The sequence below is a fragment of the Onychomys torridus genome, chromosome 6, assembly GCF_903995425.1.
Source record: "Onychomys torridus chromosome 6, mOncTor1.1, whole genome shotgun sequence".
NCBI classification, from domain to species: Eukaryota; Metazoa; Chordata; class Mammalia; order Rodentia; family Cricetidae; genus Onychomys; species Onychomys torridus.
This window is the reverse complement of record NC_050448.1, coordinates 110,367,327-110,395,273: the sequence shown is the minus strand read 5'-3', so window position 1 is coordinate 110,395,273 and position 27,947 is coordinate 110,367,327. Positions and strand designations below refer to the sequence as shown.

Sequence of the window (27,947 nt, the reverse complement as noted above, 5' to 3'; positions counted from 1 at the left end):
AAGTGATTTAAGGTCTATGAAAAGTTGTTTCAGATTTCTTTTCTCTTCTCTATGCTATCCCTTTTCCTTCACACGGTCAGAATACACAGCCAGTCCTCCAGACCCCTGCAGACCCCTCCAGACCCCTCCAGACCCTCCAGACCCCTGCAGACCCTCCAGACCCCTCCATACCTTCCAGACGCCTCCAGACCCCTCCTTTACTTGTTCTTTCAAACTTTTTTCTCCTCATTCTCTCATGTCCTTCTCCACCCTACAATACTCCCATCTGAAAAGTAAAAAAAAAAAACCAACAAACCAACAAAACCTTCCATCTAGTCCAGGACCTCCCCTCCATTAACTGTGGGCCCTTTATACCCTTAGGTCTCTAATCCTCAGGCTGCCCTCTCCGTTATCCTTGACAACACCCTTGCTTTTCAATCCGAAATCTTTTCTCACGACAAGGTTTCTCTGTGTAGCCCTGGCTGCCCTGAAATTCCCTGTAGACCAGGCTGGCCTCGAACTCACAGAGATCCACCTGCCTCTGCCTCCTGGATGCTGGAATTAAAGGCTTGGCCATTGCTGCCTTGCTCAGTCCTAAATTTTAAAGGCACTTTCTTCTCAATACTCCTAGCTGTCCACTCCCAAGACCTTTTTGCCTTTACATAGATGGATCCTGACACTTAATGATCCTGACAACTGACCTGGACTGTCCTTTCCCAGAGATTCAGAGACAGTCCCCACCATTTTGGCCAGGCACTCACTACAGACTTGCCCTGCCTTCTCTGCAATTGCTCCTGCCTACTTCAGCATGCAGATGACCTCCTTCCTCATAGTCTTTCTCTCCCTGGCAGCCAGTCTGACACCGCTCACTCTTCAATGTCCTCAGTTCTGAAAGTCACCTGCTCTCACCTTCCAAAGCTCAACTCTCCTCTCCCAAGTCAACTATCTTAAATTCTCTCTCATGCCAACCCATAGACACCTCACTTTAGACCACCTTTCCCATCTCCACTCCTTATCCCTGTCCTCCTGGTCCATCTCCTCCATTCCTGGGTCCCTGGGTACTCACTCCTGATACATTCCCTACACCAAGCTGCTCCTAGACATCCTCCTTCCTCTCATCCACAAACAACTCCTTAAACTTCAAACATTCTCCTTTATACTCTAGCCTTCCATCTCCCAGATCTATGCAAACCTTTCCATCCTTACTCTTCCCAAACACTTCCTAAGACTGACCTTTGCCCTGTCACTTACCTCTCCAAAATTCTAGATAACAACCTCCACAGTGACCTCCCTGGCTATGTGCTCTTGGGACAGCCTCTGCTCATCTCTAAATCGAATAAATTAACTCAGGGATTCCCCCTGACAACATATTGTTCCTTTCACAATCTATTCCCACCAGCATCTCCCTCAACTCCTAAGTCTCTTCCACTGTCTAGGATTCCATTCCTCCAAAGTTGTCTTATTGAAAACTCATCACTCAATTCCTTACCTGTCCTCCCTTAAATCCCTCCACATTTATCTCTTTCCCTGAACATTCCCCAGATCCTCTCTACTTCTGTTCCAGACTTTCAAGGACCTCCTCCCCCATCCCTTTCACACACAAGAGGGTCCTCTAGCTACTTCTGCTTACACTTTTTTCTTTTCTTTTTTTAAAAAATATATATTTATTAAATTTTTTTTCATTTTACATATCAACCCCAGTTCCCGCTCCCTCCCCTCCTCCCACCTCCTCACCTCCCTCCCACTTTACCCCCATCCACTCCTCAGAGTGGGTAAGGCCTTCCATGGTAGTCAATGAAGTCTGGCATACCAAGTTGAAGGAGAGCCTAGCCCCTCCCCATTGTATCAAGGCTGAGCAAGGTATCCCACCACAGGGCATGGGCTCCAAAAAGCCAGTTCATGCACCTGGGATAAGTCCTGGTCCTGCTGCCAGGGACCCCACAAACAGATCAAGCCACACAACTGTCACCCACATTCAGCGGGTCTAGTTCAGTCCCATGCAGGTTTCCAAGCTGTCAGTCCAGAGTCAGTGAGCTCCAACTAGTAATGTTCAGCTGTCTCTGTGGGTTTCCCCATCATGATCTTGACCCCTTCTTCTTCTTCTTCCTCTTCTTCTTCCTCTTCTTCTTCTTCTTCTTCTTCTTCCTCCTCCTCCTCTTCCTCTTCCTCTTCCTCTTCCTCTTCCTCTTCCTCTTCCTCTTCCTCTTCTTCTTCTTCTTCTTCTTCTTCTTCTTCTTCTTCTTCTTCTTTTTGAATGCCGAATGCCGTTTATTGAAGGAGGGAGGGAGGAGGTCTTAAATAAAGGCTTCCGCACAATGGGAGAACCCTGGAGACTTCTGCTTACACTTTTACACACTTGGTAGCTCCCTCCTGTCAGACAGCCATATCAGACTGACCCTTCCATTGTCAATATTCATCCTCAACCTCCTCCTGTATCCTCATGATCACTCATTCCACCCAAATCTCATCTCTCTTCTCACACTCCTACTTTTCCTCTACCCAAATGATCACCAAAAATCCACAGCCAACTGACTCCCTTAAATTCATTAACTGTCCAGACAGCCTCAGACATCAAACAATCTGGACAAATCCTATACTCCCAATTACGAGACATAACTAAACCCAAGCCATCTTCTTTGTGACACACACACACACTCTCATGGCCAAACCCTCACTTGGGCCAAGGTCATCCAACAAACTCTCTCCTAAACTTCACTGATATTTCCTTCAATGCGTCCCACTGCTTTCTTTGTGCCTTCTTCAAAGCCCTCCATTAATTGCAGTCTCTTTGCCGCTGATACCCCAGTTGCCAATGCCCCACCTCCACTACTGACTACTTGTTCCCTTGACCACCCAATTCCCCCTTTGGAAACTAGTGCCAAGTTTTCTCAACCTTTCCACACCAATCCCCAAATGTTAGGGACCAAGATGTTAGGAACCAAACATGAACCATGGAAAGTACTAGCTAGACCAAAGAACAAGTCATAAGCCCCTTCCCAGAGCAGTAACCAGAGGCCTCCCAAGACAAGGGAACATCCCACAGTCAGGTGCCATGACAACTGAACGTAAACAGCATTCCAGGGTCAGGCAGCCTAGCAACAGAATATACTGCCCCTGACCAGTGACCTTAGCCGACGTCTCGCAGTTGCACGATCTGCCTCACACGTCTTGCACCCCTTCCATGTTCTACATGCCCCTTTTCCCTTTCCCTCCTTCCTGCCCCTTCCCCCCTTATGCTATATGAGCCATGTGGAGAACAATAAAGATTGGCGGCTTGATCAGAATTCTGTCTTGCTGTCCGTCTCTTTGTGTCGCCCTGTCCTTCCATTCTCTCCCACAGGTGGGTGGCCCCGTTGACACCCCGCTGGCCGGGGCCCCCAAAACCTGTTACAGACTATTCCTCTCACCATTTGCCAAGAGCCTCTTCAATCATCCAAGTTCCTAAAACACTTCAATTTAAGAACCCACCTGCATACCCCCCAAAAGACTATTCTGATGTAACATAAGCCTCTTATATTCTATTCTCCTCAACACACATATATTCCCCCAATTAATCTTATATAGCCAGTCTAAATTATCCTGGCTCCTCTCAAAAACTCAGACTCCAGATAAGTACTGCCAACCAACAGCCTAATTTAAGTTCTCCTGCCTTTTGCCTATTCCTAAGGGTGGGATCTCTCCCCGCTTCCCTGAGATTTTCCCCCATTTCCCTGGCTCTCCCCATTCTCCCTGGTCTTAGGACTCATCTTCCCAACTTCAGGACCATGAACCTAAAAGTTTCAAATGTACATCAAGGAATATTTTTGTCTAAACTCCTTAACTTCACCTTTGTCCCTAGTCTATCTGTTCCAACACATTTCAAATCAACTACAGATTATTCCAGTAACTCCAGAGCCAGCCATAGTTGGTTCCTTGGAATGTACAGCCCCACAGACCACACTTCCCTAGCCTCAGATGGTCCCACAGAATCTGGACTATTGGGGAATATTTGTTTATGCTGTGTGTCTAGCTAAGTTGTGTTTCTGGCTAAGGCGTCTTCTGATTGGTTCAATAAGGAGCTAAGTGGCCAATTGCTAGGCAGGAGAGAATAGGCGGGACTTCCGGGGAAAGAGAGGAATGGAGAGGGAAAAAGAATCTAGTGCCAGAAGATGTCAGGGAGACTCTAAAGAGGTCAGAAATAGGGTACAGAGTAGGGGTAACTGAGCCATGTGATAGAACATAGATTAATACAAGCAGGTGAATTTAAGTTATAAGATCTAGTGGGACAAGCCCAAACTAGTGCCCAAGCTTTCATAATTAATAAGAAATCTCTGTATCGTTATTTGTGAGCTGGCGGCCCAAAGAAAAACCTGATGACATTGGACATTGATCGACACAGCCTGCCCTTCCTGGCCCTGACTGAAACCCAGCTTCCTTGGGTTCCCAAACAACAAGACTGCAATGTCAGCACCCACTTACTCAGCAGCACCTAGTGACCCAATAACAAAACAGAAAGGTGGGAATGAAGGGACTCTAGCCAGCCAGGGCCTGGCAAACATGTCTCCGGCAGGCCTTGCCTCTCTCTCGTGTTCCTTCTGCCTTGCTAAAAACCATTACCTTATAAACTACCATTTTCCTATGTGCCATGTCTGTCTCCTCTCTATCCAGAGGCTGTTCTTTGTCTCTACAGGACAAACACCCTGCCCCCCTTCTCTTGCTCCCTTCCCCTTCTCTCTTGTCCTCTGTCTCCTATCTTTTCTCTTATTCCCTGTTCTCTGTTCCTCTGGGACAATATAAAGGTACAAGGGGAAACCCTGTGTTAGGATGGGGTGTTTAATTTTAATTGAGCATGTTAATTAGGTGAGCCAATGGGGGCTTTTGTTTGCTGGACTTCAATACTTCGATAGCTGGACCTTGGTAGCGAGCCTCAGGAGGAGGAATTGGCCAAATAAGGGAATAGACCTTAGTGGCTAGCTTCAGGAATGTAATCTAATGGTTTTTAGCAAGGCAGAAGGAACATGAGAAAAGGCCAAGGCATTGGCTTTTCTTTTCTTTTCTTTTTTATTTTTGTTAGCTGTTGTATGATATCTCATTTGTATCCTGACAAATAAAGCTTGCCTGGAGATCAGAGAACAGAGCTAATCACTAACCGTAGAGGACAGGCAGTGGTGGCACACACCTTTAATCCAGCATTTGAGCTGAGGAAGCAGGAAGTTAAGGAGTTCAAGGCCACCCTGGGCTACAGTAGAGACTGAACCAGTCTAAAAGAGAAACAGAGCAAGGCGGTGGCAACACCTTTAATCCCAGCACTAGCGAGGTGGAGACAGGATCTCAGCCCCATTCTGTCTGAGGATTCATAGAGACAGGATCTCACCCATTCGGTCTGAGATTTCATAGAGGTAAGAAGTTTCTGGTGGCTGGCTGCTCTGCTTCTGATCTTTCATCTTTGATATCTGACTCCAGGTTTTTATTGATTAAGACTAATTAGGTTCGTGCTTCAGCCAGTTGTGTTTGGTTCTAGCCTAGGTCTCTGGGCTATCCATCCTCTGTGTCCTGGTGCTCCAGGTAGTATGAGGGGTGGGCTCAATCTTGTGGCATGGGTCTCAGGCTGGACCAGCCATTGGTTGGCCATTCCCACAATTTCTACACCACCCTTACTCCAGCACTGTGAAGGTCTAGACTTGACTTTACAGGCTCCATCTTAGGGAAAAGCCGCCATCTCAGTCCACCTGCTATACTCAGTTCCAGGAAGGACCTCAGGAATATGCCATGAGAATTCAAAAGGATACAGAGTAGTATCCTCCTGCAGACAATCGTCTTTGGTTTATGGCCCTTGAAGATAACTAGATAACCCTGCTGAGCAGTCCAGATAATCCTGTTCGTGTTGTGGTTCCCCACCAAAAGTCTAACCCAATGGTTTCAAATATGGTTTTGCACCCAAAGTCTAGACCCATAGTTTCAAAGTCACCTTGCCCCAAATCTCTTCTACCCAACCCCAAGTTGCCAATTCCCAGCCTGTGGTTTTTTTCTTACAAAAACTCTCTACACTTGGGCTCGTGGCCGCTGCTGCATTTCCCTCCTCCTGCGGTGGCCCAGGTTGAACCCAAATAAAAGGACCCTTATGTACTTGTATGGGAAATTGGCTGAGACTTACTGGAAGTCTCATCTGGTTATAGGAGATGGCCAGTTCAGGCTCTGTATCCCCCGTTCTTAGTGGTCTTAGCTAGGGTCACCCTTGTACATTCCTGGGAGTTTCCATTGCACTTAAGTTTCTAGCTCAGTCATCTCTTCCAGTACTCTCCTCCTCCACCCCACCTCTTGATCCTCCTGTATTGAGATCCCACAGAGCCATTGCATCCATGTGAATTCCTGAGTGCTAGCACCTAGGCTTTGACCTACCTTTTGTTTAAAGTCAGTGCTCTTTAGAAGGAATTCTAGAGCCTTTGCATAACTTAGTCTTGAGAGAACCTGGTAAACCAGGAGGTCTCAAGACTGAGAACCACTTAGGTAAATGGTTCCTTCAAACAACTCTGGATAAGAGGTTTTGGTATTCAGAGTCTGACTTGTTAGAGGTGTAATTTGTGTAACAATAAGAGGCTTCGACAAAGCCTCAGAGCAGTCAGGTCACCTGATGCTGGCGCCACTGCTGCTGTTGTTAAGCCTGAGTTACACTTTGGAGTGACCCTCTTTCTTTTGACTGACCCCGTAACACAGAGCACCGATACTTCCTGTTTCTATCCCCACCCTTGACATCTATTCTACTTCCTTTTCCCAGGGAGAGCCAAGCATCCCCTCTGAGCCCTCCTTGTTAACTGGTCTGTCTGGGTCTGTAAAGTCAAGTCATCCAAATTACAGCTAATATCTACTTATGAGTGAGTGAGTACATACCATGTTTGTCTTTCTGAGTTTTGCATTTCATGTCACTGTTTTGTAACAGCTGAGCAATACTTCATTGTGTAGATGTACCACATTTCTTTATCCATTCTTTAGTTGAGGGACATCTAGGTTGTTTCCAGTTTCTGGCTATCCATCAGGAAAATGCCAATCAAAGACTCAGATTCCATCTTACACCTCTTAAGATTGGCTAAGATCAAAACCACAAATGGCATCTCATGCTGGTGAGGATATGAAGCAAGGGCCCTCTAGGCCTCACAAACCATAACAGCTATTGCTATTGCTGTTGTATATGAAAACTAGACGGTAAGACCCTATTCCTGGAGACACTGCATGTGCATGCTATGACTGCAAGACAGGGAGAATCTCAGCTGGGACTGAACTGGAGACAGCTTTCACAGTGCCAGAGGGGGCCATGTAGGTTGCTGGTGAACTGTCATCAACATCCCTATGGACCGTGTGTGCTGAAATACCAACGTGCCAGGCACAGTGTATTTGCTTGTGCAGTAGTGGCTTGGCTGTCATGGGGAAGACCACCAGCCTCTGGTTAAGGCCTGCTCCACGAGATGGAGTTCATGGAGCACTGCGAGCCAGAAAGCAAACTTGTGGCCGGGGAGGGCACAGGTGTTTGTCATGGGCTCTCTCTATGGGGTGAACAGACTTGTGTGTTGCATCTTCCCAGGAAAAGTTCATCATACAATGAAGCTTCACATTAATTTATGTGCTATGGAAAGCCTGAAGATTTAAGAACTTTATTCTTTCAATATATAAAAATAAATAACACAGTCCAGTTTTGGGGAGTATCACAAATACAAGAAGAAGGTACTGCTATCATTACTCTAAATAACTGGAGTAAATTAGTTTCTTGTTCCTCCATCTTCTAATTATACCAGAAAGGGGAAATCCGGCTGATATTAGGTGGGACTGCAGCATCACTGTCACAAGAAGTAGACACATGAAGAAAGCCAAAGGACGCTGTGGGTGGGGCATCTACTGCATTTTGCACTCAGGCCCATCTCTTCCTGAGGAGGGCCGACAAAGGTCTGCCTTAGGATCCACATTCTCTACTTCTGCAGCTGGCTCCTCTGACAAAGAGAATAAAGACAGATTAACCATATTCAAATAACACAGAGGCAAGCAAAGCAGGAAGCAGAAAGAACACGGAAGCAGGCGCTTAAGGAAGGAAGGGTGATTGGCACATGTGTTTGGTGGAGAAGCTTGTATACAAGGAACTCTTATTTTACTTAATAGTCCGTGAAGAACACTATCGATGTTGGCAGTTTGAACATGCTAACGGGAAATGGGGAAAATTTCCTATAATCTGTATGCATACAAAAAACAACAAACCAACCAACCCCAGCAGTACATAGGATTATGCTGTCCAGGATTTCCACGTCCCCTGGAGGTCCTGGGATGGATCTCTCACAGACAAAGGTGAACTACAAGAATGTGCATTTCACAGCACACTAGCCGTCTCTGACTGAGCTGGGGACAGATTGAGTGGGTGAAGTCAGATGCGGTGCTTCTGTAACTGTGACAATGCCAGCAAGCAGCAAGGGAACAGAGTGAACCCAAGTCTGGAAAACACCATATAACCGTGGAACCAAGACAACAGCACCTGAGTTCTGACTTGCAGGCTCTGCAGATGAAGCCAGTACACCGGCCTGCTGAGCCAGACACACGAGTTCCATCTGCTATCCCCAGTGATACTCAGCAACCTGTGCATTTACCTACCTGGGCAAAGTCCTAAACTGGAGTTATCAAAATAGCGAATCGGATGGGGTGCTGGTAAAGACTTTGACCGGTTATCAAAAAACCAGGATTTTGGCGAATCTTTTGGCACAGGATCCTGGAACTTCCGTTCCCTGCACCGAGAAGGTGTGTGTTGTCTCCTTTTAGAATCTGTCCCAGTCACTTTGGGAGACTTTGGAGAATTCTCACGAGCTGCTTCTCTGTGAGTGTCTTTTTTAAGGCTTCCTTCCTTCCAGGCTTTAAACTCCTTGGAGAGCTGAGGGTTTTCACTTGAATGGAAGCAGAAAGAGCAGACAACTCAATTCTCAAATGTGGGTATGGAGAAAACTTAAAAAGAACCCCACCCCACTAAAACCTTGAACATGAAACTTACCATTTTATTACATTTGCATTTTAATTTCACCATAATGCTTTCTGTCTGGACTACTTCCATGGTTCAGAAGTGAAAAGGAACTATATAAATTGAAGAATTAAAGTACAATTTTGTTTGTTTGTTTTTTTGAGGCAGGGTTTCTCTGACTGTAGACCAGGCTGGCCTAGAACTCATAGAGATCTGTCTGTCTCTGCCTCCTGAGTGCTGGAATTAAAGGCATGTGCCACCAATGTCCAACACAAAGTAAAACCATTTTGATAGAAGTATATTTTCATCTATTCTAATTTCTCTTCACTTTTTAGTAGCTACTTCTTCACCTTCCTGAATCTATCTGTATATGATCAGATTCTTCCTTCAAAATGTAATTTAAGTTACCCAGACCCTGCTTATGGTTTTTGCTGGGACAGGGTCTCAGTAAGTTCTTAGGGCCTTGACCTCATGAGTTTCCTGTCTTTGCCTCCTGAGTTCTGGAATTACAGCCATACAATGTTTGGCCCTTTGTTTTTGCTTAATGTTACTCAATGTAAAAGATGTAGCTGTTAACTTCTTTGGCCAGGGATGTTTTATTCAGTGACTCATTTCTGCAGTGCTGGGGAATGGACGCTAGGGCTTGTGCATGCTAGGCAAGCATTCTGCCCTGAGTTCGACGACTAGCCCTTTCTATTTCCTTAATGTGCAGGTTTCTTCTATTGTACCATTAGTGTTTGGCACAAAAATTCTACTCTTCTATGGTAGGAGGAGCTGCAATGTTTTAAGTTTGTCTGTAAATAGAGCCTGTAAATAATGAACTCGGGGTTCTCTGTGGGGTACAGCTTCATTGACTGTGGAAGCTGTCTTCTCAATGATCTTCATTTCCTGGATCTTGACCTACTTAAAAATAGTTCAGAATAGCTGGGAAGATGGCTTAGCAGGTCAAGTACTTAAGCTTAATTCCTAGAATCCGAGTTAAAAGAAAAGCTGGGTGCACAGTATACGGCTGTATCCAGTGCTGGGGAGGTGGAGGCAGGAAGCTCTTTGGGGTTTGCTGGTCAGCCAGGATAGCTGAATCAGTGAGAGAGCTGGTCTCAAAACATGTCGGAGAAGTACCTGAGGAAGACACTCATACTGACCTCTGGCCCCCCATGTACAAGTGTGCACAGTTAATAAATAGCAAATGTGAAATGGAGCCAGTATATTCCCATTTGATTCTTTCTTTCTTGACAGGGTTTCTTTTAGTAGCCCTGGCTGTCTTGGAACTTGCTCTGCAGACCAGGCTGACTCAAATTCAGAGATCCGCCTGCCCCTGCCTCCTGAGTGCTGGGATTAAAGACATGGGGCATCACTGCCTGGTCATTCCCATTTCTTTTAAAATAAACATTTATTACACAATCTCTAAAAATTGCTTTCCCTCAAATTAGTGAAAGGTTGACAATTGCAGAAAATATATGCAAATAGGTCCAACACATGTAGCCATAAACAGGATATGTCATGCAAACAAAACTTGCCTTTTGTGTGTGTGTGTGTGTGTTTGAGACAGGTTCTCTCTATTTATTATGTAGCCCTGGCTGGCTTTGAACTCACGAAGATCTGCCTGCCTCTGCCTCCAGAGTGCTGGGATTAAAGGTATGTACCATCACACCTGGGCTTAGAACTTACCTGATTAGTTGATTCTTTTGCTTTATTAGCTGTTCATTTTGCTGCTTTAACTTAGAAATTTCATTTTCCATCCTTATATATTCACTTTTCAAAATAAGAGCTTTGGTGCTTTGTACAATACCACTACCACCTCCACAGGTTAAAGGTTTACGCAAAGGCTGAGAGTCACGTTCTGATATCACTGAAAGAGGCAAACATACACACTGGTTAATACTCTTCTGTTTCTGTGCTGCCCAGGCTGGCTTTGGACTGGTACTGATCTTCCTTCATTAGTCTCCTGAGTGCTGGAACTATAGACAATGTGCCACCATGTCCAGACAGGCAGATACTCTTAATTAGCTCTGATGCTCAAAAAAGAAGTATTAAAAACTGCAACTGGCCACCATGGAAACTATTTCCTGGAAGTCATCTCTGCTTTTCTGTTTCTCCTCAGTCTACTTGACCATCATTCTTCATTTCCCTACAATCTGCCTCCACTACTCACATTACCACATCTTCCATCCCATTATAGCAACAGCAGCCTTTTATAATCAGAGCTATCCTGAGTTGATCCATGCTCTAATCACCTGTGGGGCTTGTCACCTGCTACCTTCCTGCAGGCCGTGCAGAGACTGCCCCAAAGTCACCCAGTACATTGCAAGTGCTCAACATACACTCAACTAGACACACCTCCAGATGAGAATAAAACTGTCAGTATTGTGGACAAAACTGTATAAGAGTGGAGGTGTTACTTATCTAACAACCCATGTGGTCATCAGCAGTTTATTAAAGAGACAGAGAGGATATGTGAGGAGATTAGTGATGGACATTTTTATCATTCAGGTACAATACAGGCAGACATCTCTGAAAATCAGAACTGCTCCAGTGTCTCAGTGGATTAGAGATGAGCAACTCATTAGATGCAGAAAAGGCCCTTGACAAAATCCAACCTTCTTTCATGATGAAGTTCTGGAGAGACTAGGATAGGCGGACATATCTCAAAATAACAGAGCATCTACAGCACCCCACAGCCATATTCTTGATCGTTACCGAAATCAGGTACAAGACAAGGACTCCCATTCTCCCCTCCTGTTCAATACAGTGTTCCAGGTCTTTGTGAGAGGAACAGACAACTGAAGGAGATTAAGGGGATATAAATAGGAAAGGGAAAAGTCCAAGTATCCTTATTTGCAGATATGATTTTATATATAAGAGACCCTAAAGATTCCACTAGGAAACTTTTACAGCTAACAAACACTTTCAGCAAAGTAGCAGGATATAAAAATCAACATATAAAAATCAGTAAACTTCCTAAAAAAATCTTGGAATAATTCTAATCAAACAAGAAAAGACTTGTACAATAAAAACTTTAAGACATTAAAGAAAGAAATTGAAGATGACATCAGAAAATGGAAACATCTCTCATGCTCATGGATCAGTAAGATTAATGTTGTGAAAAAAGTCCATCCTACCAAAAGTGACCTATAGATCAGTGCAATCTCCATGAAAATTCCAACACAATTCTTCATAGAAATGGAAAAAAATAATTTAAATGTCATATGGAAACATAAAAAACCCAAGATAGCTAAACAATTCTGAATAATGAAAGAACTGCTGGAGTTATCACCATCCCAGATTTCAAATGATAACACAGAACTATCTATGTAGTAATAAAAACAGCATGGTATTGGTATAAAATCAGACATGATGACCAATGGATTAGAATTGAAGACCCAAATATAAGTCCACAAGCCTATGGACACATGAGTTTTGACAAAACCAAAACAACACACTGGAGTAGACAGTATCTTCAACAAACGTAGCTGGTCAAACTGGAGGGCTGCAGGCAGAAAGGGGAAATAGTTCCCCATCTGTCACCCTGCACAATCCTCAACCCAAATGGGTCAAGGACCTTAACACAAGGCCAGACACCCTGAACGTGACAGTAGAGAAAGCAGGGGCCAGGCCTGTACTGGAAACAGGACCCTGATAGCAGAAGCATTAAGACCAGCCATTAATAAATGAGTCCTTATGAAGCTAAAAGTCTGTGTACAGCAAAGGACAGCATCGCACTAGTAGAATGGCAGCTTGCAACCGGAAAAAAACTTTACCAATTGTCCATGTGACAGAAAGTTAGTTTCTAGAATATAAACAGAACTAAAAAAAACCCTGAACATTACGAGAATAAATAACCCAATAGGGATATATTTATCAAAGATGAAACACAAAAGACCAAGAAACAGAGCAGTGGTTCTCAACCTTCCTAACGCTGTGACCCTTTAATGCAGTTCCTCATGCTGTGATGACGCCAACCATAAAATTATTTCATTGCCACTTCATAACTGTAATTATGCTACTGTTAATGAATTGCAATTTAAGTATTTGATACGCAGGATATCTAATATGTGACCCCTGTGTGGGTCAGGACCCACAGGTGGGAAACTGCTGACTTAAAGAAATACTCAATTTCTTAGCTATCAGGGAAATACAAAGTAAAACTACTTTGAGATTCCATCTTATACCAGTCAGAATGGCCAAGATTAGTAAAACAAGTGACAGCACATGCTGGTGAGGATGTGCAGGAAAGGGGAACACTTACTCATTGCTGGTGGGAATGCAAACTGGTACAGCCACTATGGGATCCAGTGTGGAGATTGCTCAAAAGATTAAAATAGACCTACCACAAGACGCCGCTATAAGGCGCTTGGACATATACCCAAAGCATGCTACATCTTACTACAGAGGTACTTGCTCATCCATGTTCATTGCTGCTCTGTTCATAATAGAAACTGAAAACAACTTAGATATTATCAACTGATGAATGGATCATGGAAACATGGTACATTACACAATGGAGTGTTATTATTCAGGTGTTAAGAACAATGAAGTCATGACATTTGCAGGTAAGTAGATGGAGCTGGAAACAGTCATCTGAGTGAGGTGATCCTGAAAGACAGACACTGCGTGTTTTCTCTGATGTGTGGACGTAGGTTTAGGCTTAGATGTGTGCTTCATGCAGCACATGCGGAGTTTCGTCAGCTAGTAGGAAGCAGAGGGAAAGGGGAATCTTCAAGGAGGGGAAATAGAATATAGCTATAACGGGGCACTGGGAAATCAGAACAGGAGGGTTAAGTAGTGAGGGAACTGGAAGGCAAGGTAGAGAAGGGAATATGGGACTAACAATAAATGAATGGTCTTCTGAAAGAGCCACACTGAAGAAGCTTCCTAAACAAACACATATATCAAAGAAATTGGAATGGGAGTTACCAAATAATGGGGGAGACAATGCCCTAATAGATAGCATATGCTATCAAGTAATATTTCCTGTGCGGGTATTGGTTACTCTCTGCTTGGCCTAGCATGGGCTTTAGAAAAAGCTCACCCCCAGTGACACACTTCCTCTAACAAGGCCAAACCTTACTCCTTTTAATAGAGAATTTCCACTCCCTGGTGACTAAGCGTTCAAATACATGAGCCTATGGGGGCCATTATCATTCAAACCACCACAATATAATAGTAGTACAAATATTATGGGACTAACCAACCAATTCTTGATTGGATTTAAGGCCTGTTCCATGAGATAGAACCCATATTACCTAATATTATCAATGACATCAAGAATCTGAGACTAGATAGGTCATGGGACCAGAAGAAACTTAATACTATTATTCTGCTAAATGACTGTAGCAATACAGTGAATCCTAATAACATACTTCTATACCCTTTGAATCAGTGCACTGCTAAACCCACATCAGAAAAGCTGCTTCTTGCAATAGATGGTTAAATGAAGAGACCTACAGTTGGACAGTATCAGACAATGTGAGACTTGTGAGCAGTCAGCTCCAGTGGGATGTCTGTTGTAGAGACACAACGGGGCTGACGCATGGATGAACTCAGATACACATAAGACCTGCACAAGCTTAAGCCAGATGAAACCCCAGCATGGAGAAGAGAGTGGGCACAAGGTCCCACTCCTAACCAAGAGGCCATCTGCAATTGACAGCTGCTGGGAGAGGGAAAAATCAGTTTTCTTCAACAGAGTGACACTGTGTCCATCAACCAACCACACTTGTTGGCAGGCTCCATGCTCAGGAACAGCTGACCAACACAAAACAGGTGTTTGCTTTGTGGTTTTTAAGAGAAAGAAAAAACAAAGTTGGGTGTGTGTTGGGGGAGGATCTAGGAGTTGTGGGAGGGTAAAGGATATGATTAAAAAAGAGAGAACATATGTACTTATTATCTCGGCCCTTCTGTAACAAAGAAGCCTCACTTCTATCTTATCCTTTGAAGCTTTCCAGTCAGGAACCAAGATCACTGTTCAGCCACATTAGACACCAGACAACGTATTTAACATATTATTGTCATTTTCTATTACATTTAAAAAACTAATATAATTACATCACTTCCCTTCCACACCCCTACGATTCCCTCTCAAATCGATGGTTTCTTTCTTTGATATAAACATAAACATTCAACCTACTACGTCTGTTTAGTGTGGCTGCATACACGATTCCAGGGCTGACTATTTTGTATTCAGTGACAAGTTATCATTCCTCAGAGAGGTTAATTCCCCCCTTTGCATTTTCTTTTGAGAATAAGCATGACATATATATGCTATATTTTGTTGGGCATTTAGATTTCTCAAAGTGCTTTCCCACATCTGCTGGTTTGATGCTCGTGTGTATGAAGGTCAGCTTGTTTTCATGGTCACCGAGGGCACTCAGTCCAAAGACTTTCTTTCCCCAGTGTTTAGCTAACGCTTGTTCTAGTACATGAAGTTGCTCCAATCCCCAGTCAGCACTCTTCCTCTAACAAAGCACATGACAGAAAAGGAAAGAAAGAAAAGAAAAAAGCCGCTGCAAGGAATATACAGAAAGAAATTCGACCCTTCAATCCCCAAACTATGTCTGTGGCAAATTTCAGTTTTCATGTAATTATCAACGTAATAACAATTTATGAGCAGATTGGTTAATACTCATTCACTGTTCTTATGTAGCCATTGGCTCATTTCTGAAGGGAAATGGAGGAGGAGTGGATCTGGGGGAGAGGGAGGTGGGGGGAAACTCGGGGAAGTGGAGGGAGGGGAGACTGCAGTCTGGATGTACTGTATGAGAGGAAACAAATCTGTCTTCTTCAACTTACTTGAGGTATCCTGGGCTTGTTGATTTCTTCTAAGATTTTCTCTCAGCTGCCTTATCACTTCTTTTTGATGCTCAACAGTGGCTTTTACAGAACGAATTCTAACAAGAGTAAGATAATCAAAATCTGTAAATGTCCAAGTGATTTGAAGTGGAAGGTAAACAGAACAGTCGCAGAGGATTTTCTAAGTTGATGTGCCCCACTGATGTAACACCCCTATGCTGTATAGCACATCAGTCCCTGGAATATAGATAGCCCAGCTCTTTTGGATACACCCAAATGCAACTATTCTGTTTAGTTGTCCGAACAGTCCAGCTTTATTACTGAGAAGCTAATTCATTTAAAACTTCTAGAAATGTAATAGGCATTAGCTAACTACTGAACAAAATTATTTTTGGAGACACTATGAACTATTATTATCATGGGTGATATAAACAGAAAATCACCAGAGAATGAAAAGGAACAGAACAACCAAACCAAATCAAACCACTAATTTCCATACTATCAGGAAAGCAAATCCTCACTGAAGCTCTGATTGGGGCAAAGGACTCAAAAGTGAACTCACAAAGTGAGTTCTGGGACAGCCAGGGATACAGAAAATCCCTGTCTCAAAACACTAAAAACTATGACAATACATGCTGACTGTCTTTTATAGGTATTCTATTATGAGTAAGTTGGTAAAAAGAGGATATATTGCGGGGTCCCAAGTACCACCAATCTTTACACAAAAACACACTAGGGAGAAAAACAGGGAATTGATAGAACCAAGCCAAAATCTCAGTCAGTCAAGCACCTGTGCACACACGAAAAGCAAAGGCTCTCACTTAAGTCACCTTAAGTTTGGATTCAGATATTACTGAGGCAGAACCATTCAAAGACACCCTGCTAACTGATGAGAATCACGCTTATGTTTTTCAGCACTGGGGATCGAAAGCAGGGCTTTGGGCATGTTAGGCGAGCACCTGACCGCTAGCTGTACTGCAGCCAGAACTGTGCTCAATTTTTAAATGATTTCTAATGAACTTAAAACTTATGGGTGCTGACAAATTTTTTAAATGTGAAGAAATAGTTTTACAAGTTACTTTCTAAAACGCGAAAAAATACAAAGATATCTGTGGAGTTTATAATGCAATGCTATTGACTAAATCCATGTTCAACAAAGCCAAAGACAGACTTACTCTACTTCAAATTCCCTGGCATTTTCCTTCTTTTCTAGGTTAATCTTCACCAGCTGCATTTTGAGATCCTCAATTTCTTCTTTATAGGGCAGAGCTTCTAAGGCAACTTTGTTCTGTCATAGAAAAAAAAGTAAAGAAAAACAATGATTAGTTTTGATTTTGCTAGCTGTGAAGTGTTTGGTTGCCTTTGCTATAGCAGAAATGTCTGAAAACTGCTTACAACTCCTTACACAAGAAGATAGTAAAGGCATATTCCAAAATTTGATATGAAGTGTATTTGAAACTATATGCAAGCAAATACTGTTTCTTTAAGAAAATACTCTTTCCCAATGGAAAATGATACAATTTACCAGACGAACAGAACAGTGGAAATGATGAAATGTGGGCTGGCGCCAGGGCTCAGTGGTTAGGAGCACTGGCTGCTCCCGCAGACGACCTGGGACAGCTCACAACTCCAGCACCAGACACCCATGCAGGAAAAACACTCACACACGAGAGAGAGAGAAGAAACAAGTGAACAATGGAAAGGAGCGGCAGTGTGGGCACAGAGCAGACAGGCGCTCGGGCACAGAACCTCCTGGCTGTTCTGTAGCAGGACAGCTCTGTGAAACAAAGACGGCTATTTTGACTTAGGGAGTCCATAAAACCTTACATGTCTGCAAAGATATGTATCTTAAAAACGTCATGACTATATTTGAATATTCTCTACATTTACTTTTCTCGCAAAGTTAGCTCTCTCCCTTCACCGTGTGGGTTCTGGGGCACAGACTCAGGCCTGGTGGCAAGCATCCTTATCCACTGAGCCATTGCACAGGCTCTTGACGATTTGTGGAGTTTTATTTAGGATTACAGAAAAACAGAGTGCGGAAAACTCTCACACATGCCTTGACCCCTTTCTTTCTCCTAAAACTATGCGTCAGTGCAGTACATTTTCTACAAGTGAGCCAACATCAGCATCTTGTTTAGTTTTTGAGATAGTCTCACTGTGTAGGCCTGGCTGTCCCGGAACTTACTATTTAGACCAGTATGGCTTCACTGCAGAGATCCGCTTGACTCTGAGAACGGGCTTTAAAGGCATGCAACGCCACACCACACCTGTCCTAGGACTAATACTTTTACAGGAGGGATCTAGATTCCCTACAGTGTACTAACTCCTCTTTCTCTTCCTCCCCCTCCTGGCAAATGCTAATCATTTTACTGTCTTCCTAGTTTTGTCTGAAGTTCTTCTAGAAAATAAGGAGCTTTTCCAGATGGCTTTTACTTACAACTATGCTTTTTTTTTTTTTTTTTAAAAAAAAAAAGATTTATCTGTTATGTATACAGTACTCCGTTTGCATGCATCCCTGCAGGCCAGAAGAGGGCGCCAGATCTCATTACAGATGGTTGTGAGCCACCTATGTGTGCTGGGATTTGAACTCAGGACCTCTGGAAGAACAGCCAGTGTTCTTAACCTCTGAGCCATCTCTCCAGCCCCAGAGCTATGCTTTTAAGGGGCCTGTGTCTTTTCATGACTTGCTACGTCTCTCTGCACATCCCCAGTTTTTACAGACGGGATCTTTCATATTCCTGGTGAGCTTTATTCCCAGGTTTATTTGTGAATGGGGTTATGCAGGAAGGCAACTGATTTGTGCTAATTTTGTATCCCGCCACTCTATTGAAGGTGTCTATCTATCATAGTTCTGAGATTTTCTGTGGGGTCCTTGGGGTGTTTCGTGTATAGAACCACGTCATCGGCAAAGAGGGATACTTTATGACTGCTTTTCCTATTTGTATCCCCTTTATTTCCACCTCATGAGCTACTGTCTTACTACTTTAGCTTATATTTCAAGCACTGTAATGAATAGGAGTAGAGAGAAGATACTTGTTTCTGCTCTTCATGGCAATGACTGGAGCTTTTCTCCTTTCAGGATGATGAAGGACTCCTAGCTACTAAACAAGCTACTACTTGGTTAGCCCTTGAAGATTAGGTGGATTCTGTTAACGATTTTTTGTCCTGTTAACTATTCTTCCACTAAAAACATAGTCCTCCGTGCTTCTGATTTGAACCGTCCTAGATCTAGAAATTCATAATGGAAGGGGCTGGGAGATGGCTCAGCAGTTAAGGGCACACCTACTCTTCTAGAAAACCCATGTTTCTTCCCAGCACTCACTTCAGGTAGGTCACAGGCTCCTGTAACTCCTGCTCCCGGGGATCAAGGCCTCTGACCACCTCAGGCACCTGCATTAATCTCCTTCCCGCCCACCAGTTAAAAATACTAAACATCTAAAAAAGGAAAATGAATGAATGAATATGGGAAAGAAAATCCCTACAGGTTCTTTTCAGTTCTGATCTGGGACATGGCGAGTTTCTTATTTTACATCCCATTTTCTGATATAATTCTTTTTTCGTTTTTGTTTTTGTTTTTATTTTTTGAGACAGCATTTTTCTCTGTGTAGCCCTGACTGTCCTGGAACTCACTCTGGAGACCAGGCTGACCTCAAACTTAGAGATCCACCTGCCTCTGCCTCCACCACCACCGGACTTATGACTCATTCTTTTTACATGTTCTTATTTTGTTACGGTTCAAGCATTTACTTTAGTTTTTGTGGTCATTATAATCTCTGAAAAGGCAATTGTATAGGATGGTTATAAAGGTCTAGTATAGTTCAAATTTAAACAAATCCATTGCTATCTGATTTGAGCAATTTGTAATGTTATAAGAATAAATTTACCAAAATTTTATTAAAATTATGTTCTTTTTCAGTCAGTTAATACTCTATTATATTACATGGCTGTATGCAGAGGATAAAATTAATATCCTTGGGAGAAAATTTTGAAGTATGTACTTTTGGATACTACAGATTTAAAAATATGAATGACAGAAACAATTTTAAAAAGTCAAACTATGAAAAGAGTTTATGGGTCTCTCTTCAGGACAGAGCAAAGCCATATCCTGGTACATCATCCAGGCTCATTCTGCTAGCCTGCATATCCTGATGCCTGAGGCAGATGAAACTGAGTTTGACAAAATAAATGTGTTGCTTATTCCATTTTGAAATTCTTTTTTCTAGTATAATAAGAATAATCAGTATTTTACATGCAAATATACTCCATTTTCTTCAGACACTTCCTTTTGAAGTCTGAGAAATGAACTCGAGTCCTTACACAGGCCGGCGTTGTGGTAAGGCTGTGGTAAGAGGGGAACAGAGCATCCAATTATTTGCTAGATCCAACAGGCTAGACCACATGTTTACTTACAAAACCGGTCTGACTTACCTGAAGAGTTTGGATTGTTGCTCTTGTGTTCTCAAGGCACTTGTTTGATTCAAGCACTTTGCTCTGGAGTTCTGCTACCAAGTCCTTGGCTACTGCCAGTTCTTCCTGCACTGCTGCCATCTGGCCTTCCTTATGGAGGGCACTCTCTTTAGCTTCTCGTAAAGAGGCTTCCAGCTCCCGAATTTTCTGTTAGAGAAAGCACAGATCCAGAGGGCAAATCCACAGTATGTTAAATGAGACAAAAATGATCATCTGTAGCCAGTGGTTGAGTTTTCACAGACTCAATCAACAAACAATGAGGTTGAATATTGTCTAATTTATCCAAATACAAGTCATTTTACTTAGAAAATAAAAATTTTACATGTTAAAAGAATGCCAAAATTTCACATTACAGCCTGTCAGTTAATTCTCTAAGTCATGCAAGTGAGAACACATCAGTTACATGACACACTAGTTAGCAAAGTTGTAAGCACATTTAGTAGTCAGTCACCTTTTAAATAAAGGGCACTTGAACTTTCTAAAGTAATTTAAAGGTAAAAACATATGAAAAAAACCTTGAAACCATAATGAAGATAAAGTTTCCCCAGATCCTAACCAAGGACTAGGAAACCTTTTTGGGTATCGCCCCACCCCTAAAAATTTTCTGAGCAATAATAAGTATAAAACTTATGAAAATAGTCAACCATGCCCAACAAACATACAGTTATACTTGGGGGGGAAAAACCCAAATCGGTAATTTTCTAGTTTCTAATGGTAAATGTCAAGGTAATGGTTGATGTTTTATATTAAGTATTTATTTATTTTGAAAAAATGATAAATTATAATTGGCTTTTGATTTCCCACTAAGCCATACTGCATACTAACAAAACACAGTAGCATATTTGCTGTTGTGACAAATTCCCAAGTAAAGTAGTCTACCTGGGTTGTTCAAATGATACTGATTCTTACACATGTTAATTTGCCTAACAATTCTGCTATACTTGAGCCTCTTAGCTTTTTATGATGATAAAAGTCAATATTCAAGATAACAGCCAAAGATAAGCTAAATTGCTATTTTTCTCTAAAATAACTTGTTTTCCATGCACATTATAGTTTAGCTGAAATTCATGTTTTAAGAAACTTATAGGATACTGTAGATATATCATACATGGCAATAAACTACCCTGTATATAGTCTTTAAACTATGACTTCTGTTTCTTAACTCATAGGAAAGATCTTATATGATATCAAGTTTCATAATGGTAACTTCAGTACAACCATATGTAAAAATTCAAGTCATCACACATATGTACAATAGTGTATTCATATTTAGTGAATATATCCGACAGAGATGAAGGAGGTGCTATACATATATATATATGCTCTAAACTCCAGGAAGTTTCATACCTCTGATGTTAGTTGTTCACCTACTGCTGTGACATGAGGATTTTCACCATTCTGTACAGAGGAATGTGCAGCAGGATAAACCTGGGCAGCAGACGGGGAGACAGTCACAGTCTGGTAGTCTTTAGACAGTTGTTCAGTCTTTTCTTTCAGTGATTTCAGGTGATGTTCCAATTCTTTGGATCTGGCAGCACTTCCTTCTTCAAACTCAGTTGACTCATTTATCATGGCCTATGAACAGTAAGAGACATTACAGCTTTAAGATAACTGATGCATTAAAATTACATTAAGAAAAGCAGTAGAATTCTAGGACAGTACACATGCTGAAATTCATTATTTAGAATGTCTTAGGGCAGTGCTCAAGACAATGAATGCACATTTCTCTTTCAACATGTTGGATGTTAATAATGGTGTGAATAAGAAGAAGGGTTTGAGAAGATCCTACTGATCTGCAGGATCATTTCATGAGGTTTATAGTACCTCAGGAGAAGAAACTGAAGAACTGTGTGTGTTAAAGTCAGTAACAGCAGAGCTCACAGAGTAAACCTAACAATTATCTATTTTCTCCACTTCATTTCAGACCTCAGCCCACAGAGAAAATCATTTACTGATTTAAACCCCTCTGTTACGTGTTTGGGTGTTTTGCCTGTGTGTCTGCTTGTGCACCATATATGTGCTGGTGCCTATGGAGACCAGAAGAGGCCACCAGATCCCCTGGAACGGAGTGACAGACAGCTGTGAGCCAGCCACCATGTGGGTGCTGGGAATTGAACCCAGGTCATCTGGAGGACTAGCTAGTGCTCTGAACGGCTGAGCCATCTCTCCTGCCCCAAATTACTGATTTTTGCTAATTAACCGATAAATCTTATATTCCTGTATAGACAATAATAGTCAAAAGTCACTATTCTCTTTGACACTGGAGGCTGGCTGACGCTGGGATGATGGGAATATGTCATAATACATTAAGAAGCCAACAAGATGTTCAACACTAGGTGTGAGCTTGGAATTCATAACTGGGTCAGATGTGTTATTTTGGTACAAGATCTTGGTAATAGGAGAGACTGATTATCTGTAGGGATGAGAGTTCTCTGTACTGATGGGTTAATTTTTCCATAAACTTAACTAAAAATAAAATGTTGACACACATGCCATAAACAAAACAAGTGGAACCTACAGTTCTGATTAAAGCATGTGACAGACAGTGGAGCTACTGAGGCGAATGCACATAGGGTCCCCTCGACGCAGCCAGCCAGGGTTGCTTGTGGCTTTACCTCAGCTGCTGACCACAGCCCTAGCAGACTTACATCTCAGTTTCCCTGAGGCCACTGGGGCAAGACTCACTCCTCATGAGCACTGAGAGGAGAATGGGAAGAGAACAGTGAGGAGAGGCAAAATCTCCTAAGTGGGAACTCAGTATCACATGCAAACAGCCGGCTACCTTCCCAAGTACAAACTGGTTTAATTATCTTGAAGAAACATAATACAATAAGACAAAATTTTTATATAATCAAAACTTTCATAGAGCCTCCATATATAAATATTAGCCAGCATAACCCTTTTAGGAAAGAGTAAAAAAATAAAAGCAAAGCATAAAAGAGCCTGAATGACAAACAAGTATACTCACAGTTACTTTGCTATTGTAGAGGTTATTCACTTGGCAAATGCTTTTGTTTTCTTTTTGGATGCCACTTTTAAGTTTCTCTGTATCAAAAGGGGTATTCAGCCATTTTTCCAAAAACTGAGTCATTTCTTTGCTATTACTTAGTACTTGTTGGAATTCCGTTTTTATGGTGGGGAAGTCATTTTGTGAAAAATCTTTGAGAATTTCCTGTGTGAAAAATAGGTATCACACGATATGAACATTAGGGAAGATTTCACCCAAGTAACATATAAACTATAAAAATATCCTAACGGGGAAAAATACCTACCATACTCTACTCATTAGGACACTAAAGTAAATGAATTCTAATGTAATAGTTATTCCAATTACGTGCATAAGAGAATGCTGGTAATACATTCTACACGACAGAGGTAGTCTACCTATAGGTTCTGGTGGCTATTTTTCTATGTACACGGCAGGCCTCACATGTGTGCTGGGAACTGCAGCCAGCTTTACATTGTTGGGAGAGCAAGAAAGTCCTTGCAGAGTTGATAAAAGGGAAGAACGCCAGTCACGGGTGCAAGAAGGCCCTGGGAAACCTACAATTCTCTGAATCTCACTTGCTGATGTTCAATATACTTCCTGTCTATGCAGGCCTGGCAGTATCTAAACAGTCCTTCAGTCAGCTTTCATTCTGGGAGTTCCTAGTAATTTCAAACACATACAAAAGGCTTACAATCACATTAAAGGCATTAAAAGGTATACCCCAATGTGGCGGTCCATATCCTGGCTCAGCCTGAGGTTCTCTAAGTCTTTGGATGGAATATCATAAGCTCGTTGAAATCTCCCTATTTTCATCTGAAGTTTATTCTGCTTTTCCACCTCCTGGACGACAGCCATTTCAACATTACTGATGATCTCATGCTGCTCTTCCCTCAGCCGAGTAATGTAGGTCAACACGTACTGATGGAGGTAAATTGACAAACAAGACACTGTACTTAGGGGACGTCTGAGATGGTGAGGTCTCCTGCTTATTAGTTATACTACGACAGAGATGAAGGAGGAAGCAGCTACTCTTTATCCCCAACTTTCTCTTCTCAGCCCCTTGGGAAAGTAACCCTTTCAGATTGCTGCTTCCACGTTCAACTTCCTACGGGACGTCTCATACGGAGTGTTTTAAAATGTCACACAACACTTTCTATAAGCTCTCTTTTTCCTATTTTTATGTGTGAGAATAAACATGTGTGTCTGGTGTCCATGGTTCCCCTAGCACTTGAGCTCCAGATGGCTGAGTCACAATGTGGTGCTGAGAGTCAACTCAGGGTCCTCTGGAAGAGCAGCCAGGGGTCTTGCCACTGACACATCTCTCCACCCTTATTATAATAATTTTTTGTTAAACTGTCAATCACCTACTGTCAGACATTTGAGATTAAAAAAATTTCATTTTATATACAATTACATGTATACATGTGGGTATGTGCACATGAGTTCAGGTGTCCATGGGGCCTAGAAGAGACCTTCAGAACCCCTGGAGCCAGAGTTTCAGGTGGTGTGAGCTGCTTTGACCTGGGCATTAAGAGCTGAATTTGGGTTCTGTGTAGAAACAGTAAATGCTCTTAACTGCTGAGCCATCTCTCCAGCCCCATATTGGATTTTCAAAATATTCTCCTAACAATCTTGTCTGACTAACACCCCCCCCCCCAAATGCCACATGTTTCAAGATTTCTCTATGAAGCATATTTAGATGTTTGCCTTTAAGTTAATGATAATTTTAATGCTACAATGTTTCCCAACCTCATAAATTATGGGTATCTGACTATCACGATCTATGAGGGGATTATCAACTAAAGAAACCTATATGCCCTGGAAAATCTCAAGATTCCTAAGGAGCTTCCTCGGGGTTCTGGAAGCAGGAAGTACAGCTGGAGGAGGAGACTCTGGCCAGTAAGTTACTGAGGGGAGCTCAGATGACTGAGCTGCCTCCATGTTGTTCAGGAGGCCCTAGGGGTGCAGCTTTCCTGAGTTGGGGTGGGCTTGTGGCCAATGCAGCTGTCTGAGTCATCCCCGAGTCACTCCCCAAAAACTGTAACCCCAATTAATTCACCGGTTTACTAAGTTGAAGTTGAACTTCGGTGCAATTGTTATTTTGGTCTGTCATGGATTCCCTATCTGGGGTGTAGACACATGTCACATATCCCCAGGGAAAATCTGTCACATAACAAACCTGTCAATAGCTCTACAATTGCACATAATCAGGTGAGGTCACAAGCCTGCCTCACCAGTTTATGAGATCTTTGGGATGTAACTTATGTGGACTCTGAGTACCCTCACATGGTGTCTACCCATACAGGCAGAGCTCAGGTTTTGTTGAATGAATCCTATCTTTAGATGCATATTAATTTGTATATACATATTATATAGACAGTATATATGGTAACTCCCAAAGGACTTAAATACATTGAAATATACAACTGAAATTATAATTACATCAGTATAAGGCCAATACAAAAAAAGCTGGTACCTTAAGTTTCTTCAGGATTCTGTTGAATTCCATGGAACATCTCTGGTGTTCAGCAAGAAGCTTTTTAATCTCTTTGGTTTGCGAGTATGGAAGTGAGAGCTTTGCTTTTACAGTAACTGCCAGCTCCTTTTGGGTTTTAATTTCCTTCTCCAAGTCAAGAGAGAACTGATTCAAGCACTCATAATCATTACCCATTTCTGAGTACCTTTTCAGGAGCTCCTAAAGGACATTAGAATTCATTCCAATGAATACTAGAACACTGTAATACCTTCTCTTGGAAGAAAAGAAATCAAGACCTTTGTGTTTAGAAGACATAATTAGCCGGGCGGTGGTGGCCCACCCCTTTAATCCCAGCACTCAGGAGGCAGAGCCAGGCGGATCTCTGTGAGTTCGAGGCCAGCCTGGGCTACCAAGTGAGTCCCAGGAAGGCGCAAAGCTACACAGAGAAACCTTGTCTCAAAAAACCAAAAAAAAAAAAAAAAAAAAAAAAAAAAGGCATAATTAGTAATTTTTAGATTATAGAAGCAATATATAATGTTGTGAAAATTAACCAGAGGAAAATACGAAAACTAACTTTTCTTTTGGTCTTTTGAATAAATTTAGTGTGCACCATACACCAGACCTAGAGCTGGCTTGTACTCAGAAAAGCGGGTAGATCTATGACCCAAGACTCAACTGCCCCTCCCCAGCTTGCTGCAGTCACTCCACACATTCCATGATCTGTTTACACGATTACAATTCATCTTTCCAAAGGCTCTCTCACTGGCCAGCAGCTCTCGCCTGTAATCCCAGCACCAGGAGGCAGAGGCAGAGGCAGAGGCAGAGGCAGAGGCAGAGGCAGAGGCAGAGGCAGAGGCAGGTGGATCTGTGAGTTTGAGGACAGCCAGGGTACATACTTCAGTATTCACATCTTGCCTTTTCAAATGCAGGTCATGTTGTGTTTCTCACACTGGACAACTCTGCAAACCCGAGTCCTTTCGTGGCCTCACAGCCCACTCCAGCCCACTCCTCCCTGAGCTCGACTCTCCTTACTTTTCACTAGTTTTCTCTCCTAAACTCCTTGAACACGAGGCGGCCTTCTCCACAGCTTTGTACTCACAGTTCCCCTATCTACAACGTTCTTCCCCCAGAGTAAATCGAGCCCTTCACTGCTTTAGAGATTTGCTCAGGATCACTTTCCCACACGGGCCTTAAAAAACAAATCACAAACTCCCACTGTGTCATTTGTACATATACGTGTACAAGTCTATGCATGCATAACTGTTCTAGACAATACTGCTTGCGAAAGAAAACATTTGGTATGATCTTCCCGAATTCTCTTAGGCGGCGTGACAGGATGCCTTGGAACAGTAGCAACAATGCCACGTAGCTCCTACAGGGCTCTTACTTTTATCCGGAGGCACTTTTCGCGAAGGTGTTCTATACCATGCTGTTCTCCACCACACAGTAACCCCTTTGCATGGTTCTGACGGTCCTGGTACAAATACACAGCAATAACCATAGTCACATAACATGTCTAATCATACATGCTTACATCTTACATCATGTTTCAATAATAGAATTAAATATTTCATTGTAATATAAAAACAGCATTAAAATAGGCAAAAGAGGAAGTAATAATTACTGTCAAGCTACATGGTAAATAATTTCAACTCACTGAAGAAATACGTGTGAGAAGTACATGATATCTAGAAAAGGATTTCCTCCTCATTAGGTCTTAGATTTCTAGTTTGTAACCTCTCAAATGTCTACATTAGAATTACTGTCACCAAGGCTGGGCAAAGTGTCCCACCACAGGCACTAGGTTCCAAAAAGCCGGCACATGCACTAGGGACAGGTCCCGGTCCCACTGCCTGGGGGCCCCCCTAAACAGTTCAAGCTAAGCAACTGTCTCGCTTATCCAGAGGGCCTAGTCCAGTTCCATGGGGTTCTTCAACTGAATGTCCTAGGCTCTGCTGACTCCCCAGGGGAGACCTTGCCTGAGAGGAGGTGGGAATGGGGGTGTTGTTTGTGGGGAAAGGCTGGGAGGTGAGAGGAGAGAGGAATCCATGGTTGATATATAAAACAAATAGAAAAATCTCTTAGTAAAAAAGAAAAGAAAAAAAGAGAGAGAGAAAAAAAAGAATTACTGTCACCAACTAAATACACCAGACTAAATACACCAGACAACCCAAGCCTTGTACACTCTTCCACCTTGGGGTGGAAAGTCTAAATCTTGTTCCCGTTCCTTCTGCGTCTGATTAAAAAGCACAGAACAGACATAGCCTCCCTCATTAAAC

At 42.5% G+C, this 27,947-nt stretch overlaps 1 protein-coding gene across 1 annotated transcript in view; it reads right to left on the bottom strand.

Moving 5' to 3' along the window:
- Window positions 1–7,643: 7,643 nt before the first annotated feature.
- Window positions 7,644–27,947, bottom strand: part of Cenpe (centromere protein E) — a 62,923-nt gene continuing 42,619 nt past the window's right edge. The window contains exons 37-47 of the mRNA XM_036191383.1: window positions 27,056–27,142; window positions 25,669–25,887; window positions 23,913–24,110; window positions 23,172–23,375; window positions 21,551–21,778; window positions 20,165–20,350; window positions 16,909–17,021; window positions 15,734–15,831; window positions 10,613–10,793; window positions 8,587–8,873; window positions 7,644–7,937 (exon numbers count right to left, since the gene is read on the bottom strand). Of these exons, the coding sequence (XP_036047276.1) occupies window positions 7,843–7,937; window positions 8,587–8,873; window positions 10,613–10,793; window positions 15,734–15,831; window positions 16,909–17,021; window positions 20,165–20,350; window positions 21,551–21,778; window positions 23,172–23,375; window positions 23,913–24,110; window positions 25,669–25,887; window positions 27,056–27,142 (1,896 nt within the window). The 3' untranslated portion in view covers window positions 7,644–7,842. The remainder of the gene's footprint in view (window positions 7,938–8,586; window positions 8,874–10,612; window positions 10,794–15,733; window positions 15,832–16,908; window positions 17,022–20,164; window positions 20,351–21,550; window positions 21,779–23,171; window positions 23,376–23,912; window positions 24,111–25,668; window positions 25,888–27,055; window positions 27,143–27,947) is intronic.